The following is a 20,436-nucleotide window of genomic DNA, read 5'->3' as shown; positions in this document are numbered from 1 at the left end:
TAAAGCAAAATCGATTTCGATTCAAAGCGTGCTTTTTGCTCTAACACCCATAAACCTCTTCACAGACCACCAGCCCCTTGACAAGCGGCCGAAAAGGGGAGCACTTTCCCAGCGCTGAGTGACCCGGTCAGCCCCCAGCCTCCTGGGCGCGGGGAGGCCAGGAGGGGCTGCGGGAGGCAGGGGCCGGGGTCAGGGCCGGGGGGGGGGGGGGGGGGGGCGTGGCTCTGGCGGGGCCGGGAGGGGCCCTGCCCATGGTCCCGGCGGGGCAGCGGGAAGGCCAACAGCAGCCACTGAAGGAGCGTCTGAAGAGCACCGCGCCCCCAGGGGTCGGACCTGTGGAGCTGGGGGCCGGCGCCGGGGCCCGAGGGCGGCAGCGGGAAGCGCTCCTGCAGACCAGGCAGCGGGGCGCGGGCGCAGAGGGGCCGGGGCGCCAGTCACCGTCACCCCACGGCCGCGCGCGCAGCAGACCGCCGTCCCCTCGCTCCCGTGCGCCCCTGCCCACCCCCACCCAGGGCTGCCGCCTCCCTCCTCGCAGTCCAGCAGGTCTTGGCTGGGGCGGGGGTCGGAGGGACTCCTCTCCCTGGCGGCCCTGCGCGCGGCCGGCAGACATGGGCGCACCAGCGCGGCGCGGCAGGAGAGGGCCCGGGGGTGGCCGCGGGGATCATCCAGTCTCCATACACACGACCTCCCTGGTCCCCTCTCCCCATCCCTACACCCCATCCCCCCGCTGATCAGGAGGGTGCCCCCTCACCTGCTGGCCGCCGGACACCAGGGTCAAAGTGCCCTGCCACCGCATTATCTTACAGGTCAGTGGGACTCGCTAGGACCCGCAACCCTGAAGGGCCCGAAGTTCGGGGAGGGGAAGCACACACCTTCGTGGGGCGGGGGGGCGTGGGGGGGTGGGGAATGGTCATGGGAGATCATGGTGAGTGGAGTCGCTTGTGTCCCCCCACGGTTTCCTAGCCCCAGGTGCTCTTGCTGGGGACACTGCCCTATCAGGTTTCTGACTTAATGCCTGAACTGCTTCCCGAAGGTGGCCCCGTCCCTTCCCAATGTTACTGTTCAGCCCGTGTGTCTGCAGAGAAGGCAGGAGTCTTTCCCCAGGCCTCCCCCAAGGCCCCTGCTTCCGAGTAGTGTGGCCTGTGACCTCCCTGCGGAGCTCACGCTCCCGGACCGCTCCTACACCCCTTTCTCTGGGAAGAGGATCCCCTTGTCTTACGTTGGCTGTGCGGGATTCTGTGCTCAGGGGTAAGGCATTAAGGAAGTCCCCCAGCAGTGATGGGGGCTGAAGCTCTGTGGGCAGGAAGGAAAGGCCAACCCACACCAAGAATGCATATCTATCTCTATGAAGAATGACCACTGGCCCCTCTGTGACGGAATGGGCCAAATGTAGCTGACTTGCTACCAAGGAGATGGTAGCAAGACCACTTCAGGGGCTTGACTTTGGCCTCCAGTGCTGACAGGTTACAAAGTCAGAGGCAGTCAGTAACTCCATTGGCCTTGGTGACAGTTTCTCTTCTGGACATATGTATAACCTCCATCATTGTCGCCATGGTCACTCATTCGTGTGCCCCTCGTGCCAGTTCCAGGGGATCCATAACCACATCTGACCAATGTCAACCAGCTAAGTCATTTTGTCTCCTTGGTCATTCAGTGCCTTTCCTGTAGTGGGGAGTGCTTTCCAGTGGGGAGCAAAGTGATTCAACAAGGAGCCAATCTAAGTGGGGTAAGTCAGAAGAAAGTCTGACTTACATGTGGAATCTAAAAAAGCCAAGCTGGGAAACGGAGCCAGGGAGGGGGCTGAGAGACCTGGGGAAGCACTGGTCAAAGGACACGGACTTCCAGCTATGAGGTGAACGAAGTTCTGGGATCTCACGCACAGGGTGGTGATTCGAGATTACAGGACTGTGTGGAACACTTGACAGTTGTTTGAAGAGTAAATCCTTCATGGTTTCACCACACACAACAGCAAAGGGTGAATATGTGAGGAGCAGAGATGGGAACTAGCCCTACTGTGGTTATCATTTCACACCCTATACGAGAATGGGGTCATCACACTGTGTGGCTTAAACTCACACAACGTTCTAATATCTCAGTAAAGCTTGTGGGGGCGGGGGGGGGGGGGGTACATTGAGCCAGTCAGCCAAGTCACATTTTTTCAGGCTCTCTTGGTCTAGTATTAATCACACAGCACCATGATTTAGTTTTTTCTGTTGTGAAACACAGTGTAGATGAGATTTTAATGACATTCTGAAGACGTAGTCTTCATCAGCCATGAAAGAGAGTGGCAAGCAGTCTGGTACCTCAGAAAGCTTTGGCGCAAATATTTGTCATTATGTGTATTTTTAAATCTCGTGACAGCTTACAGCCTTGATATATTTAGAAGCAGTATCTTTTCTTCCCAACCCTGACCCACTTGTGTCCAACAAGGGCTTGAGGTAATGGGGCAGCTGTGGCACCCGGTTAGTGAGGGAAACAAGGAGCAGAGAAATCTAGCACCTGTGTGTCCAGGGCCTTGTCCTGCCCTAAACAAGACAAGCAGACTCCCAGGGTTCAGATTTGTGGGGTTGAGTGGGAGGACTCGGGAGGAGGGAAGCTGCCAGGAGGGCAGGGACCAGTGAAGGGACCCTGAGGCTCCATGCTGTTCTGAGCCTGGAGAATTTCAGGAGTTTGGAGGGGAGGTGGGGCATGAGCACAAAAAGGTGCCACATAGGCCCTATGGCAGGAGAAAACCTGGCATATCTGAGGAACTGACAGAAGTCCAGGCAGCCTGGGGTTCAAAGAGAAGAAGGAAGTGTGACCCCTCACGTAGGTCACAGCAAGAGGTGCTAAACAGAGTAGGTGTCTGGTCAGAACCACCTTTTCTAGAAGGTTGCCCTGGCAGCAAGTGTAAAGAATGGGTTAGAGGGATAAGAGACTCTTTTTGGGCAAAGGTCACAAAGAAGCAATTTTCAGACATGGAAAACACAACAACCAAGGCTCAAGGGAGAAGAGCTAAGCTTTGCTGTAAACAGGAAAATGCAAATTAGAACCATGGTGATATCAAAAAGAGAAAGGATAGGAACCATATGATCACTTCAATAGATGCAGAAAAAGCACTTAACAAAGTACAACATCCATTCATGATAAAAAAAAAAAAAGGCCCTCAACAAAGTTCATTTAGAGGGAGCATACCTCAACATAATAAATGTCTTATGCGAAAAACCCACAGTTAACTCATACCCACTGGGGGAAAACTGAAAGCTTTTCCCCTAACGTCAGTAACAAGAAACAAGACAAGGATGTCCACTCTCTCCACGTTTTTTTTAACATGGTCCTGGAAGTCTTAGTCAACAATCAGACAATGAACAGAAATAAAAGGCATATAAATTGGTAAGGAAGAAGTAAAACTTCCACTATTTATAAATGACATGATACAATATGTAGAAAACTCTAAGGACTCCACCAAAATACTTCTAGAACTGATAAATGAATTCAGTATAATTGCAGGATATAAAATCAACATACAGAAATCTGTTTCATTTCTATACACTAATAATGAAGCAACAGAAAGAGAAATTAAGAAAACAACCCCATTTACAATGGCACCAAATATAACAAAATATCTAGGAATAAACTTAACTAAAAAGGTAAAAGACCTATGCTCTGAAACTATATAAACCTTGATGAAAGACATCAAAGATGACATAAGAAATGGAAAAATATTCCACATTCATGGACTGGAAGAATGAATATTGTGAAAATGTCTGTACTACTTAGAGCAATCTATAGATTTAATGCAATCCCCATCAAAATCCCAATAACATTTAGCACAAAACTAAAACAAACAATCCTACAATTTGTATGAAACCACAGAAGACCTCAAATAATCAAAACAACCTTGAAAAAGAAAAACAAAACTCTGGAGGCATCACAATTCCAGACTTGAAGTTGTGTTATAAAGCTGTAGTCCTCGAGACAGTATGGTACTGGCACAAAAGTAGACAAAGGAAGAAAGAATATGCAATGGGAAAAAAGACAAACCAATGGTGTTGGGAAAATTGGGCGGCCACATGCAGAAGAAAACTGGACCATTTCATGGTCCTTCCTCTCCTGCGTCCACGGTATCCTCTGTTCCCTTCTTTTCTTTTTTTTTTTTTAAGATTTTATTTATTTATCAGAGAGAGAGTGGGGGAGAGAGCGAGCACAGGCAGACAGAATGGCAGGCAGAGGCAGAGGGAGAAGCAGGCTCCCTGCCGAGCAAGGAGCCCTATGTGGGACTTGATCCCAGGACGCTGGGATCATGACCTGAGCCGAAGGCAGCTGCTTAACCAACTGAGCCACCCAGGTGTCCCTCCTCTGTTCCCTTCTACAGTCCATCCTGTCCCACCCCTTACCTGTCCGTGACATCCCTCCCTGTCCCCTTCTGTCCTCTCTTCGCCCATGCCATTTGTCTGAGACAGAATTCTCTTTCAGGGGTCTGAAATATCAGGGCTGCTGTTCTCTCCAACCCTGTAGGTGCTGGGAGTGGGAGCTGGGCGCCCAGGAGGGGCCCTGGCAGGGTGTGAACACCTCCCCAGCTCTCCTGGAGACTCCCTGCCACAGGCTCCCATGGGCTGTCACTCTCTTGCTCCTGACTAAAGCTGCCTCAGCTGTTAAGGGTTGTTCTCTGGTCCATTCTAGAATTGCCCCCACCCAGCCCCCCATGGCCACATGGCTGGTACTACTACTCCTGGAGCTACCTCCGGCTTTGCTTCTTTTGGAGGCTTAGGGAACATGGATTCCTTTTCCTTTTGGGACCCGCCACCAGCTTCCTGTTTGCTGTGTCTCTGCTCTGCCTCCGTGTCCCTTAAACAGAGTCCAGTGCATAGTTTTCAGAGTGCATTTAGAAGCCGTTCTTTGGTGGAAGTCACATTGCCTCTGCACCCTCAAAACACACACACACACACACACACACACACACACACACACACACCACACAAAAACAGACTCAAAATGAATGAAAGACCTAAATGTGAGACAGGAATCCATCAAAATCTTTGAAGAGAACACAGGCAGCAACTCTTCAACCTCAGCCACAGCAGCTTCTTCCTAGAAACATTGCCAAAGGCAAGGGAAGCAAGGGCAAAAATGAACTATTGGGATTTCATCAAGATCAAAAGATTTTGCACAGCAAAGTTAACAGTCAACAAAACCAAAAGACAACTGACAGAATGGGAGAAGATAATTGCAAAGGACATATCAGATAAAGGGTTAGTATCCAAAACCTATAAAGAACTTACCAAACTCAACACCCAAAGAATAAATAATCCAATCAAGAAATAGACAGAAGACATGAACAAACATTTCTGCAAAGAAAACATCCAGATGGCCAACAGACACATGAAAAAATGCTCAACGTTACTCGGCATCAGGGAAAAGCAAATCAAAACCACAGTGAGATACCACCTCATACCAGACAAAATGGCTAAAATAAAAAATGCAAGAAACAAGTGTTGGGAAGGATGAGGAGAAAAAGGAGTCCTCATGCACTGTTGGTGGAAATGCAAACTGGTGCAGCCACTGTGGAAAACAGTATACAGGTTTCTCAAGAAGTTAAAAACAGAGCTACCCTTAGATCCAATAATTACACTACTGGTTCTTTACCCAAAGAATACAAAAACACTAATTCAAAAAGATATGTGCCCCCCCCAGTGTTAACAGCAGCCTTGTCTACAATAGCCAAATCATGAAAGCAGCTTAAGCGTTCAATGATAGATGAATGGAAAAAGAAGTGGTGTATATAGACAGTGGGATGTTATTCAGCCATAAAAAGAATGAAATCTTGCCATTTGAAACAACATGATCGGAGCTAAGAGTATTATGCTAATTGAAATAAGCCAGTTGGGAAAAAAACCAAATACTGTATCATTTCACTCATGTGGAATTTAAGAAACAGACAAACGAAGGAAAAAAGGGAGAGAGAAATCAAAAATCAATGTTAGGGTGTACGTGTGGTGCAGCTCTGGTGAGATGGGACCCAATCGCTTGTTCTGAGAAGGAGCACCGAGCAGGCGATATCTGGGGTGGGGCTGGCCCAGCCCGCACGTGGCTTTTTCACTGTACCGTGATTTACGTCCAGCTTCAGTTGCTTTTTTAGATTTCTCTACGGAAAATGATAGTCCTGCCTCGTTCCGTCACATTTCCTGAAGGCCCATTCTAGTGAGGAGAACAGGGAAGATAAAGCCAAAGCTATATCCCAGGCCAGCACTGCACACACAGCTGCATTGAGCCACGTGTGGCTGTTTAGACTCATAATTAAATTAAGTAAAATGTAAAGTTCAATTCCTCACTCACCGTAGCCGCATTTCCAATGCTCAAAAGCCACATATGTGTAATGACTACGCTATCGGACAGAGCGGAACACGGCCATCATCACAGAAACCTCTATTGATCAGCACTTAAAGGAGAAAAGTAACTGGCTTTTCCCATATGCAAAGATGGCTTAACATTAAAAAATTAGAAATTAATAAAAAAATAATAAATCATTAGAAATGCACATTAACAGATTAAAGGGGATAATGTAATCATCTTAATAGATGAAGACAAAGCACTCAGGAAATTTATGTTTGTACAAACATAAATAATACCAACATTAAAGACAAAAGAACCAACTCATAATAACAATAAAACTACGTGGTACCCAGGAATAATTTCAGTCACACATGCACACATACCCTTGTGGAGAAGATGACATCACCAATACAGAAGATAAAGGCAATGTAAATAAATCTAGAGCTATGTCACGTTCTAGATGGGAAGATTCGGTATCACCAAGATGTCAGTCCTGCACAAGATAGTCCACAAACTCAAAAAAAAAATTATAATAAAATTTCCAGTAAGGTGTTTCACAGAACTTGACCAACTGACCCTGACATTATCCAGAACAATTAGGGACCAAATAGAGCTAAGACATTCCTAAAGACAAAAAAAAAAAAAAATTGGGAATGAGAAAAAGAGAGACCATCTTTATGATTCGTCCATTCATGTAATCATTTGACAAATACAGAGCATCCATTCTATACTCTAACTTAATAGCTGGGAACCTAGTTAACAAATTAGCCAGCAATTCCTCCCCTCATAGTGCTTGGTCACATTCAAATATCAAGTCTTGCTCTAAAGCTGTAATAATAGAGAAGCTGCGGTGTTAGGACAGGCATGGACGAACAGCATAGGGAGACCAGAAACCAAAGCTTGACACGGGGTGGGGTTTGATAGAGGAACCATGTGTCCTCATGGAGAAAACATGTTCTCGATACACACGAAAACCCTTTATAGGTAGATTAAAAACCCAATGTGAAATGTAAAGCTTTAAAACTTTTAGAAGAAAATACAGAAAAATATCTTCGTAACCTTGGGATAGGTTTTATGAGACATGAAAAGCACAATCCACTAAGAAATTGTTAATTATTTGACTACATAAAAATTGATAACTTCTGTTCAAGAGAAGTCCCTAGAGCTTAAATAAACCACAGAAGGGGAGAAAATATTTTTTTCTCAGGAAATTTCTCAAGAAAAAAGTTACCCAGTGTATGTAAGAGACTGCTACAAAGCAATAGCAAAAAGGTAATACAGTAGAAGATGAAAAAAGTAGGAATCGGCATTCCCAGAAAAGGAAACTCAAAAACCCAACACTAAAAGACAGAAATGAGGAAAATGCAAATTGAATCAATGATCTGGTTAAAATCAGATTGACAAGGAAAAGAACAAAACTAAAGAAATGGACAAAAGAAATACACTAATAATATTGCCAAAGAAGAAGTCCACACCCCACTGGTTAAGAGTGGTAATTGACTCAACCACACAGCGCACAATGAGGCAGAATTTGAGAATTAAAACACGTATTCCCATGGCCTTTGCAACTGCCCTCTTTGGTGGACAGAGAGAGTCTTGCCATGAGCACAGGGACACGTGTAAGAACAGTCATTGCACAGAAAGTGGATTAGTAGTTGCCTAGGCTGGGCTGGGAATTAACTATAAATGGGCACCAGGGTCTTAAGGGAGTCATAGAAATATTTGCAACTTAACTATGGCAATGGTTGGACAACTTTGTAAATTTACTTAAGAAAATCATGAGGGGCGCCTGGGTGGCTCAGTGGGTTAAAGCCTTCAGCTTAGGTCATGATCTCAGGGTCCTGGGATCGAGCCCCGCATAGGGTTCTCTGCTCAGTGGGGAGCCTGTTTCCTCCTCTCTCTCTGCCTGCCTCTCTGCCTACTTGTGATCTCTGTCTGCCAAATAAATAAATAAAAACTTAAAAAAAAAGAAAGAAAAAAGAAAATCATTGAATTGTGTACCTTAAAGGAAATAAACTATATGGTATGTGAGTGATACCTACATAAAGTTGTTTTTGAATTGTCATTCCAGCTTTATCGCAATGATAATAAAATTGAAAACAGCCAATATCTTTATAAATTGATTGTTGTAGAGATTCAATGGAATACAAAACAGTTGCTTAAATAAATAAATCAGAGCTACCTACAGGGACAGGAATAAACCTCCACAGTGAAAAGTAATGGCCGAGGGGGTAAGAGCAACTTGCCAGGTGATACAATGTAAATGGAAATATTTACATAAGATTTGAAAACATATAGAACCATGCCACATAATGTTTATAAATACATATAAATACAGCTATGGCATTTGAATTGGCACAGAAAGGATACGCACGAAATTCAAGGTAATGATTGTTGCTGGAGAGCAAGGAATGGGGATACAACTGTACCTGCAATGTTTCATCTCTTAAACAAAGGAAAACACTGAAGCAAAAATGGCAATTCAAGTGTTTGTTATAATATTCTCTGTCATTTTCCTGCACATTGACAGCGTTTATTATGACCTGCCTTCGGCTCAGGTCATGATCCCAGAGTCCTGGGATCGTGCCCCACATCAGGCTCTCTGCTCAGCAGGGAGTCTCCCCCCACACCCCACCCCCGCTGCCTGCCTCTCTGCCTACTTGTGATCTCTCTGTGTCAAATAAATAAATAAAATCTTTTAAAAAAAAATACAACATAAAAGTGTATTTTATTTGCTCTTCCAGTTGCTCCAAATACTGGCTCTTTTACATTTTAAAGAGTTGTAACTGCCAAGGTGTAAAGCATTGGTAAATTTCCCCTGTATTTTATAATCATCGTCAATGGTTGACTGATTACTGGCCTCAGGATGGACTCTGCTAGACTTTTGGGAACCCGGGATGATGCAGAAAGCCGGAGGCGGATCATGTTGGAGCGCTGTCAATCGTCTGGAGCCCAGGTCAGTACATGTTGTGTGCAACAGTGACACCTAATGGTCAGTGTCGGTACTTGCGTGCGCTCTTGGACGAATACTCCGTTGGGTTTGGTAGCTTTTCTTCTAGAGGCCCTTACAAGAAAGAGAACGAAGGATTCAGTCTGGAGGAATTTTTTATTTATTTGGCAGACAGAGATCACAAGTAGGCAGAGAGGCAGGCAGAGAGAGAAGAAGGGAAGCAGGATCCCCGCTGAGCAGAGAGCCCGATGTGGGCTCTATTCCAGGACCCTGGGATCATGACCCGAGCCCAAGGCAGAGGCTTTAACCTACTGAGCCACTCAGGCGCCCCCAGTCTGGAGAATTTTTATATTTGGTGAGCTCCCTGCTCAGTTGACCGAAGTCGGTGAACACCAACTGCCCTCCCCCACCACCCCAAAACACCTAGACTAGTTCAGAGATAGTGCTTTTCCTCCTCTTCCTGGAGTTAAGGGGGCTGAGCTTTGCATCCTGAAGAAGTTTGCTCCCAGCATCCTGGGCAACACCAAGCTAGTGTCTGAGGTCCTTTAAAAATAATGTCTCGGGCCCACATTTGAATTGAGATTTCAGGCAAGAAGTATTTCTGTAGCTGGGTAGGAAAGACGGCATGGGGTCGGAACGCAGTGGTCTTTCCCATTTCAAAGCAAGTTGGTGAGCTGCATAGATGTTAGTGCTAGATAGGGCTAGTGTTGAAAGATCATAGCATGTCCAGACCACGTGAGACCTTAGAATTTATGTTACCAGCTCCACGGGCATTGGGATGTCTTGAAGTCCAAGAACATACATGTGACTAAGAACAAAATTGACCCAGCAAATGCCTGTATTTCTGACACTCCACACAGGAGGAGTACTGAGTACCCGTTCCCCAAACAGGCGACACCAGGAGAGGAGCAGACCTTCCTCCCCACAGCCATTCATAAATTCACTAAATCGGCACAATAGCAAGCCACTAACAAAACTGCTTCCTCACTTTGACATTGGAAATCATCACCAGCCTGAGTCTTTCAAAACTACCCCAAAGCGACATCTTCATTTGAAAGTTGTTAGCTGAGGGTCAACAGAGTGGCTCAGTTGGTTAAGCCTCTGCCATCAGCTCAGGTCACAATCTCCAGGTCCTGGGATGGAGTCCTGCACTGGGCTCCCTGCTTGGTGGGGAGTCTGCCTCTCCCTCTCTCCCTCTGCTCTTCCCATACTCATTCTCTCTCTCTCTCTCTCTCTCTCTCTCTCTCAGATAAATAAATAAAAATCCTTGAAGGGAAGGAAGGAAAGAAGGAAGGAAGGGAAGGGAAGAAAGAAAGCTGTTACCTGAGTAGTGCAGGGAGGAAGCCCAGCAGCCCTAGGGTCTCTGCAAAGACCTCCCCCCACCCAGCTAAGGTGGGCCCATTAGGACAGCACACTCGATGGGCTTAGACAGGGCGGGGCACCTCCTGCTGGGCTCAGCACAGGACAGAAGAGTGACGAGGAGAAGCTGGGACCAACTCAGGATGGAAGCCTGAGGCAGCATCATCAAACCCTCCAGAATTCATTCTGGGAACACAGCAGGTTTCTTTTTCTTTTAAAGAGCTTCACTGGGGTGCCTGGGTGGCTCCAACTCTTGATTTTGGTTTAGGTCACAATCTCAGGGTCCTGGGATTGAGCCCCACGTCAGGCTCTGGGCTGAGCATGGAGCCTGCTTAGGATTCTCTCTCTCTCTTTCTCCCTCTGCCCCTCCCCACCCCTGCACACATGCTCTCTCTCACTCTTTCACTCTCTCTCAAAAAATAATAATACATACAGAGCTTTACTAAGGTATAATTAACATACTATAAACTGCATGGATTTAAAATGCACAATTGATGGGTTTTGACATCTGCACACACCCCCGAAACCACCCCTTCCATAAAGAGGATGATGTATTCATCAGTCCCTCGGCAATCCCTCCCCCACTCCCATATCTCTAGGTAACCTTTCATCTGCTCTCTGGCACTCAAGATTAGTTTAGGTTTTCTAGAGCTTTATATCAATGGAATCACACAGTATCTTGTCCTCTAACTGGCTTCCTCGGGCGTAATTATTTTGAGAGTTGTTCGAGTGACATCTGCCAGTAGTTAATGGCAGGGGCTGCAGGCCTGGCTGTGCTCACAGTCTGGAAGGAGGCTACCCCATCCACATCAATCGTGATAATTCATTTGGCTTCCCAGCAGCCCCTCAGCAGAGGAGTGGAAGCCCAGAGAAGATGGGGGAGAAGCTGGGCTCAGCTGCCCTTGGGCCACGTGAGAAGCCGCTTGGGGCAGTTTCTCTGCGGGTGTCTTCAAAGGTGTTCAAAGCCAGAGACAGAGACTGTGGTCTAGGGCATCCAAAAGATGACTGTCACACTGTAGAAAACTGGAGGTGGAGCCCCACTAGAGTGTGAGCCCTGAGGGCAGGGGCCACTCGGTCAGGTCCTGGGGTGGAAGAAATAGGAAAACCTTCTTGGCGCTGGACCCCCTAAATCACCCTGGGTAAACAAGCAAAGGCAAACCTCTCAGGGCCCCAGGCAGTGCTTTGCCGATGAATCAAAGGTCAGCAAAGCCATAAATCAACCGCATTTGCACCCAACAGATTGTGAAGAGTTATTTTGAACTTCACTTGGCCAAAAAAATTCCCTGGCGCTGAATCAACTTCAAGAACACAAACAGAATGGGGAAACATCCATCTTCCTCCTCTCCCCAGCAATGAGAGCTGGACACTCCAGGGCCAAGCTCCCCACAGTGAGGGCAGCCTCCCTTCCTGCAGTATGAGGATCCCCAGTGTGTGTGTGTGTGTGTGTGTGTGTGTGTGTGTGTGTGTGTGTGAGAGACCTAGGCTGCCACAGGGTGACAGGTCTTCCACAGAGCACCCCCAGCAACTGACAGACATAGAGCTTAGGGGTGGGGTGGGGGTTGGAGGGATAGTTCCCAGGGTCCTTCAGCGCCTCCAGGAACCAGGGTCTGCACAGGATTTTCTGGCCATAGAACTAGCCTGATGCTCACCTGGGCTGTCATGTCACTGATATCAGTCCCATGCTGTCCAGGCTGTAGCCCATGAGGACTCTTTCAATTAAATATGCATGCACGTATGGAAAGAAGTCTGGAAGGATCTATGCTTCCATGTTATCACATGTCAATTCAAAGTGCCTGACTTTTCTGAATCTTTTATAACGAGTGTGTAGTTTAGCATTTTTTAAATTTTTTTTTAAAGATTATATTTATTTACCTGACAGAGATCACAAGTAGGCAGAGAGGCAGGCAGAGAGAGAGGGGGAAGCAGACTCCCTGCCAAGCAGACAGCCCCATGCAGGGCTCAATCCCAGCACCCCAGGACCATGACCCAAGCCGAAGGCAGCCCGGCCTCCTCAGAGATGGTGTTGTCTTCTCTCATCCCAAGTATTAATGCTACTAAGTCTTTCACCTTAATTTGACTCAGGATATATTCACGTCCTGTCCACTCTGGGCCTTCAGACATAAAATGAAGTGCTCCATGGGCTGGCTGCTACTGAGGCCGAACCCTGGCTGAGGCAGGGCGGGGGGCTGCCCCATGTGCTCAGCCTGTCCAGGCCTCTGTGGCTCTCAGTCAGTGAGGTGAAACTCCGCCCTTTGCTGCCTCTAATTCCCCATTGCTTTGACGGATTGGGCTATATGTATTACCTCCTTGAAATAATAAAAGAATGACCTTTAAAAAAAAAACCCACTGAGCCACCCAAGTGCCCCTAGTTTAGCATTTTTTAAAAGGCAGTGGTATGTAGCAATGAATTTTTGTCTTGTTATAAAAACCATTAACTATGGAAGATTCAGAAAAAAATATGTAAAGACCAAAAGGAGGAAAGTGTCAGCTGGAGTCATAATCCCACCATTCGGATATACTCTATTGACCATTTTAGAGAATTTCTTTTCTAGAAATATAACATGCATTTTTAACAAAAGAGAAACGTGGTGCATTCCTTTTTATGATCTACTTTTATACTTCATATACACCACAACTTCTTTATCCATTCATCAGTCGATGGACACTTGGGCTCTCTCCATAACTGGGCTATTGTTGAGAACGCTGCTGTAAACATCAGAATGCATGTGCCCCTTTGAATCAGTATTTTTGCAACCTTTGGGTAAATACCTAGTCGTGTGATTAATGGATCATAGGGTAGCTCTATTTTTTCCTTTTTGAGGACCCTCCATGCTGTTTTCCAGACTGGCTACACCAGTTTGCATTCCCACCAACAGTGTAGGAGGGTCCCCCTTTCTCCACATCCTCGCCAACATCTATTGTTTCCTGTGTTGTTAATCTTAGCCATTCTGACAGGTATGAGGTGGTATCTCATCAAATTTTGATTTGTGTTTCCCTGGTGACAAGTTTCCCTGATGACAAGATGCTCAACATTTTCTGTCCTTAACATCCTCTGATCTATCATTTTAATGGCTTATAATATTTCATTAAACGGATGTACCATGCTTCATGTAACTCTTTCTTTCCTTCAAGGTTTTCAATTAATAAATATTTCTCTGTTGCCTTCCACAGGCAAAGGATCACGGTGCCATTCTCCAAAGATGCCCACCACATGTAGACGTGCAGGAGGATTGCACTTTCTTGCCCTGTGTAATTAGGTGCTGCCATGCCATGTCTGCTTGCAAGCTTTAAGAATCTGCACAGTTGAGCATGTTCTCTTCTTCGGGCCACTTGGAGGCTGAGGGACAGATCCTCCCTCAGCCTGGGTTTCTGCGTGCACAGCCCCAGCTAACCTCTCCTGGACATGGAGAATGATGTTACACAACTCTGTAATCCTAGCTGTTGGGATTCAGGACTGTTTTGTTTCGGTGACATATCCTCACTGGTCCTGACTGACTAGCCTCAAGGCTGATGGAAAGACAAGGTTAAAGACACTGTCCCCACCTTCCAATTTGCATAGTCTTAAGTGGAAACCTAAATACAAGGAAAGAATTTGATAAAGAGCAACAAATAACCATTCACAACAAAATCATTCCAAAGGGTGCCTTGGAGCAGCTGGAAATGTTCAGCCCCAGAAAAGACAGCAGTGAAGAAAGAATCCGAGAAGGGTGGTTCACAAGTGCTAGAATGGCCTGGGCTGACTTTGCCGAGGAAGGGGGAAGAGAAGAGCTTTGAAGCCTTGAAGCTGAGGGAGATTGGAGGACAACGGTGGGGGAGATTGAAGAGGATAAGAGAGCAAAGGAGCTACATACAATCAAGTGAAAGATAGAACACAAAGGACCCCTCAGTAGGTGACTTTTGGGGAAGAAGGGGCTTTGAGAAAATGAGAGCTAAGGAAGTTCTCAGAGAAAGTAAAAGAGGCCAGACTGAGGGAAAAAAAAAAAATCACTGGTGCAGAGAGAGGGACCTCATCTTCATCCTGTGCTGTCCATCCTTCCTTTGAGGGAGAAATGCCTCTATAAACTACCTTAAGAATGGCAACAGTGAAACTGACTTTTGGAGGCTTAATATGACTTGTTTTAATCATGTAGACACTATTTTCAAGAATCAGTTTGACTTCAGATAAAACCCAAACTATTGTGGTTTGTTAACCCTATTTGAGTAATGACTCCCAACAACTACAGGTGTCAACCACACTTTTAACCTTGTCAGCTGTGCAGTCAGTGTCTCAGTCAGTACCAGTTAATGACTGCCCGTCAGACAGCCTGCCTCTGTCCACTGTGTCTGTCAGTCAGACATTGTCAGTGTCAATGAGTCAGTCAATGTGTCAGTTAGTGACAATGTCAGTGAGTCAGCCAGTCAGTGTCAGTGAGTCACTCAGTAAGCGTGTCAGTCAGTGACAGTATTAGTGTCAGTGAGTCAGCCAGCCAGTCAGTATCAGCGTCAGTCATTCAGTGTCAATGAGTCAGCCAACCAGTGTCTGCCAGTCAATGTCAGTCAGGTTCCGTTACTGCTTGCCAGTCAGCCAGCCAGTCACAGTCAGTCAGCCAGTCAGTGTCTGTCAGTCCACCAGCCAGCGAGTTAACATGAATGGCATTCAACTCTTCTCTGAGTTATGCCTACATGCCTTTCTGCTTATTTATCCAGCATCTTCCTGGGCATTACGATAGGTGTGTCATTCCTCCATAAGAACAGAGAGGTGACATTGTTTCCCCAGGAACTCAGAGCACAGTAATTACAAGCTGGGTCAAGCCCTCAGCCCCTTATTTTCAGCCTGGCTGCCAGCAGTTGGGCTGAGTGCTCCGATTCCGAGAGCTTCCCGAGTTCTAGTGGGCATCAGTCCAGAAGTGAGGCGAAGGGAACAAGGTCACCTTTTGACTCTGAAGAGCCACTTCCTCCCCTGCAGGGGTTTTTGGCAGTCTCCCACCAAAGTGCTCATCTGGCCTTGTTCCGGGACTGGCAAGATTAACACAGTGATAGCTCAGGCCCTGTAACAGCAGGCCCTCCAACTCCCAACCACAAAAAGCTGTGTTGTCTATGGATGGGCAGATGCATGGTTTTTCTTGACAAAGCGAGAAAGAGAATAAACACAACAGCTCCCTTCTCAGGCAGGACTAGAGCTAGAGGAGGGGATGGGTGGGGCCATCCTAAGTCCTGTCCTAAGGCCCAAACTTGAACATTGCCATGGGTATTCTTTTTGTCGCCCAGACACTGTCTCCCTTCTTCGTTCTGAGGGAAACTTAAACCTTCTGCATTCCCTTAAACCTTCTGACACCCCACCAACCATGTGAGTCCCTGCAGAAGCTGACAATCCCAGGACGTGTTCTCATCAGAGCCGGAGCAGGGCATGAGACCCAGCTGCCCCCCATTGTAGTGCCTCATGGTGATTAGTCCAGGGGCGGGCACATGACCCATGCCAGGCCAATTGATTCTTCCCAAGATTCTTCTGAGGCTGAAAGTCCTTTAGCTGAAAGGATATGTACCTAGGTCTGTTAACAGAGTGGCTCTCACTGTGTAGGGAAAACCTGAGAAGGAGCGAATAATCCCACATGCAGAAGAAAACCAAAGAGAGAATCCTGACAGACAGGGTTCAAGACCCTAATTCCAACCAACCTCGAAGCTGCTTTGCCCCCAACCCCCACCCCAGTCTCCTGGCTGCTGATTTGTGAGCCATGCTTGTGAGTCATGAGCTCGCCTCATGCAAACCAATATACTTGCTACCCTGTTAGATTTACCCCTTCTGACCTCTTTTGGACACAGCTCATCCCGTATGTGGTTTGCTCAAGACCCTCCACTTCTCCTCTTGAGCCCCTTGCAGCAGAGGTGGGCAGAGAAAGCCAAGGAAGGCCCACTCAGCCCTCAGGAGGGTGCAGGAGACAGTCCCTGAGGGACTCTGAGGCACCTGCCTCAGACACAAGTGGGCTTCCCCAACTATGAGGCATGCACGTCGTCTCTTGGCCTCTGACCCTCTGGTTATGGAGAATGTTCTCTGGCTTGTTTCTCAACAAGCAAAACAGCTTCATAGGCAGGAGACAATCCCACAGGATATCTCCACTTAGAAGGACCCCAGACTTGGTTGAATTCTGTGCTATCAACTATCCTGAAATTCTTGATCACTTTTGAACAAGGGGCCCTGCATTTTAATTTTACACAGGGCCCCACAAGTTATGTAGCTGGTCCTGGTTCTGGGCATTCCCTCATGGTGGGATTTGTGATTTCAAGTAGTTACTTCAGCTCCTTGAGTCCCCTCTCCCATCCCCCATCCCTTCATGCCTCTTCCCCTCCCCCTGACCATGACCATGCTCTTCTCCCCCTAGGGACTCTTCTCCCAGACATGGGGAGCTGTCCCTGCACCAACTAGCAGTTGGCTCTTTGCTCCCTGACATGAGTTCTAGGTAAAATCTGGAGGGCTGGGTTTGTTTTATTTGGAACAATGAGGACCTGAGTGGCTTCTGTTGCTTCTATCCCTTTAGCCCCTGATATTCTGCAGTTCTGCCTCAAAATGCCTTCCAGAGGCTTCCGGAAAAGCTGCATGAGCAAAAACACAGTCCGGCACCCAGCTGCTCAGATTTGAGCAATCGAGGGTTCTGCTGCAAGTTGATACAAGAAGAAGTGGTGTTTGTGAAATTGCTTTGTGGTTCTGTAAGGAGGATTTTAACAGTCTGGCAAACAGGCAAGCAGCCCGTGTACCTGGAAATAGTCCACTGAGCATCCAGCAAAGGCCTGTCCTCGCCTTGGGCCTTGATGTTTCCCCTGGAAAAGGTAGAGTCCAGCCTCTGACCCCCAACAGTGGAATAACACCACATGAAGCAGCCATTACATCAGTCTTCATAACCACAATATTGTGAATGTGAAAACCTGACCTGAGGGGAGAAGCAGACACAGGAGAAAATGATATATAATTTGGTAACAGTCCAGATATGGATAAAAGTGATTTATTTTTGAATCATGGTAACAGTTATGCGACCAGGAACTTTTCACTCACCCGTCCATCCATGTTTTGTGTCATAAAGACATACCAAGACTTCGGAAAAGATTCCAAAGGGGATTACACTGAAATGTGCTGTCTCTTCACTTGTTTTTGTGCTTGTCTTAATCATAGTGAACCAAATAAAATAGCTTTACAGCTTACTAAAACTCAAACTTGTCCTCAAAGGAAGCAGTTTAAACATTTCCAACTGTAAGTCAGCCTTGCAACAATGCCACCTCAGGAGACAGATCGGAGAGACAAAAGCAGCTCTAACATAAAGCTTGTCTTGCCAAAACAAAAACAAAAACAAAAACTCCGGGAGAGAAATCCAATTTTTCCAGAAAAAGGTGACCTTCTTCAGGACTGAGGTCCCCAGATAATAAGACACAATTCTCGGTGCAGTGTCCTCTTTGGGGAAAAATGAGTAAAGAGCAGATCTGGCTGAAGCACGCTAAGAGGCTGGTTGAAAAAGACGAAGGGGGTCACAGGGAGACACAACGTCACTCTATCACCACTGGCAGCATTGACCGTCAGAAGGCTGGATGCAGACTCTCCTGGGCTGGCTCCCAGGGGTACACCCTGGTGTGTGCCAACAATGCCCACAGCTGAGTGGTGCACTGAGAAGGGTTTCCCTTTGCACTCCCAGTCTGCAGGAAACTTTGGGGGGTTGGGAGCTGATTTTCCACTGGGAGGTGCCTCACACTCTTCCGGATAGCCAGCCACCAAGGGCCCTCATGAGCAAATGAGCCAAGACCTGCCCCACTGGACTTGTAATCCAGAGTGAATGGCAGACGCCCCCTAGAGATGCCAGGGCCCCCTGAGGACGCAGGGTCCACACTGGGGAAGCCCAGTCTCATTTCTTGCCCATTGCAAATGGGTCCCTTTGCCCCAAAACTCAAAGCAGTAACTGGCTGGAAGAAACAGCAATGGTGGAAGGGGCCAATAAGCCTCCATGACTGAGGACAGCTCAGCTCTTCACTGACCCATCTCAACGTTCCTGGGCGCAAGTCCTGACTCACTGGGCCTTGGCTCACGTGTGAGGGGCAGATTAGAAAACTCAGCCAGTAGAGGAGCTTGCTGGAAAATACCCTGAGGGAAGTCCCTGAGTCAAGAAGGGTGTGTGTGTGTGTGTGTGTGTGTGTGTGTGTGTGGTGTGAAGGCCCCAGGAGCAGACCCTCAGGACACCATGGCCCTGCCCCGCCCCCACAGACCAGCAATCGCAATCTCAGAGTGGAGCCCACACAGCAAGGCTAGAATTCTAGGTTCCCCTCATGAGGTAAGAAACGGCTCATCTGAAAACCTCCAGATGCTGAAATCTCCATCAACCAACCGACTACATATGTCAAATGCGATTTGATACAATAAAATTCAAGGCCATGTACCAGGGTTTTTCAAGATTTTTCCAGGACACACCTCAGGTTTACATGGGTACCAAGGGGATAGAGGTGCACCCACCTGAAGCTAACGAACAGGAGTTTCATACCTAGCTTGATTACTTGCTGTGCACTCTGAGATTTCCTCTTTCTGGTGTGAACCATAAAATTGCCTTTGTGACCCACTTGTGGATCCCAGGTGCAGCTTGTCAAAACAGGCATGGAGTGTTTCTAGACAAACTCTTGGAGCCGTCAGGGGACCTGTAGACTTCCACACATAAGACGTCACTCCCTCCAGGAAGGGGCCAACCTTATTGACCTCCAGCAGCAAGCCCTGCAGTGTCAGGGAGGGTCATCGAGTGCCACCAGGAGCCCGGCTGAGGGTGAGGAAGCTGGCTTCCCTGACCATCTTTGAAGAAAAGGGGGCTTTACAGAGGCTCGCCCCAGGAGCAGGCTGACAAGCCGTCCTGCCCAAGTGGTAGGGCAAGGCTTGGACATCACTTGCGGTGGCATTGGCGAGTTCCTTAGGATTTTCCCACAGGCGCACCAGACCTTTGGAATTTCTGGATGAGAAGGATGAGCCTGGTGACGTCGGAGAGCGCGGGGAACCGGGCCATGACGCTGTCCACCTGGTGCGGCGGGAAGATGCTGCAGAGCGCGATGCGCGCCCGGGCGCGCGCGTCCGCCTCGCTGGGAGCGGAGGGAGGCGGCGACCCCGACGGTCCCCCGAAGGCGCCGTAGCCCCAGCCGCGTTCCGCCCAAGCCGAGCGGCCCGGGAACTGGCCGGCCGCCGGGGGAAGGGCGCGCGCGTCGGCGGGCCATCTGCGCTGGGGGAGCAGCTCACTGGGCGCGGCCCCGGGGACGTGACCCCCGCGCGGCGGGGTCGGCTGGCCGGACGGGCCCCGGGGGCTCGGGAGGTCGGGCGGGGCTGCCGGGGTCGGAGAGGGACCCCGCGCCACCCATTCCAGACGGCGCGGCTGGAGCGTGAACCCGGCGTCCCGAGGAGGCGTCCGGAGGAGCCCCGGGTCGTCGCTGAAGGCGAGCCGCGAGAAGCCGCCTTCGAGCGCCGCCACGTCGGCCTCCGGTCGCGCCGAGGGCAGGCTGCGCGCGCCGGGCTCTGGGGCCCCCGGCCAGGCTGCGGCGGAAGCGCCTCGGGGGCCCCCCTGCTCCGCCCCGGCCGCCGCCGCCCGCGCGCCCCTCAGCCGCTCCGCCTCCGCGCCTCGCCAAGCCCGCGTCTGCGCTCGCAGCTCGTCAGCCACCGCCAGCTGCGCCAGGTGCGGCCTCTCGGGGTGGTAGAACTTGCACTTGACGCCATAGGTGCATTTCTTGCCTGGAAGGGGCGGGACAGTGGTAGAGGGCGGGGTGAGACCTCGGGCGGGAGAACGACGTGGGGAGAAGTGCCCTGGGGCCGGGTTAGAAGGGTGAGGGTGTGG

The 20,436-nt window shown here is 48.6% G+C and overlaps 1 protein-coding gene across 3 annotated transcripts in view; it reads right to left on the bottom strand.

Moving 5' to 3' along the window:
- Window positions 1–8,446: 8,446 nt before the first annotated feature.
- Window positions 8,447–20,436, bottom strand: part of ZC3H12D (zinc finger CCCH-type containing 12D) — a 37,134-nt gene continuing 25,144 nt past the window's right edge. For 2 of the 3 annotated variants that reach the window (XM_059177285.1, XM_059177286.1), the window contains one exon: window positions 17,580–20,333. In XM_059177285.1, the coding sequence (XP_059033268.1) occupies window positions 19,528–20,333 (806 nt within the window). In that variant the 3' untranslated portion in view covers window positions 17,580–19,527. Of the gene's footprint in view, window positions 9,377–17,350; window positions 17,524–17,579; window positions 20,334–20,436 lie in introns of those variants that run through there. The other variant, XR_009354572.1, reaches the window with a different exon arrangement.

This window comes from Mustela lutreola, chromosome 6, assembly GCF_030435805.1.
Source record: "Mustela lutreola isolate mMusLut2 chromosome 6, mMusLut2.pri, whole genome shotgun sequence".
Lineage (NCBI taxonomy): Eukaryota > Metazoa > Chordata > Mammalia > Carnivora > Mustelidae > Mustela > Mustela lutreola.
Note: the sequence above shows the minus strand (reverse complement) of the source record. Positions and strands in the feature narration are given on the sequence as shown.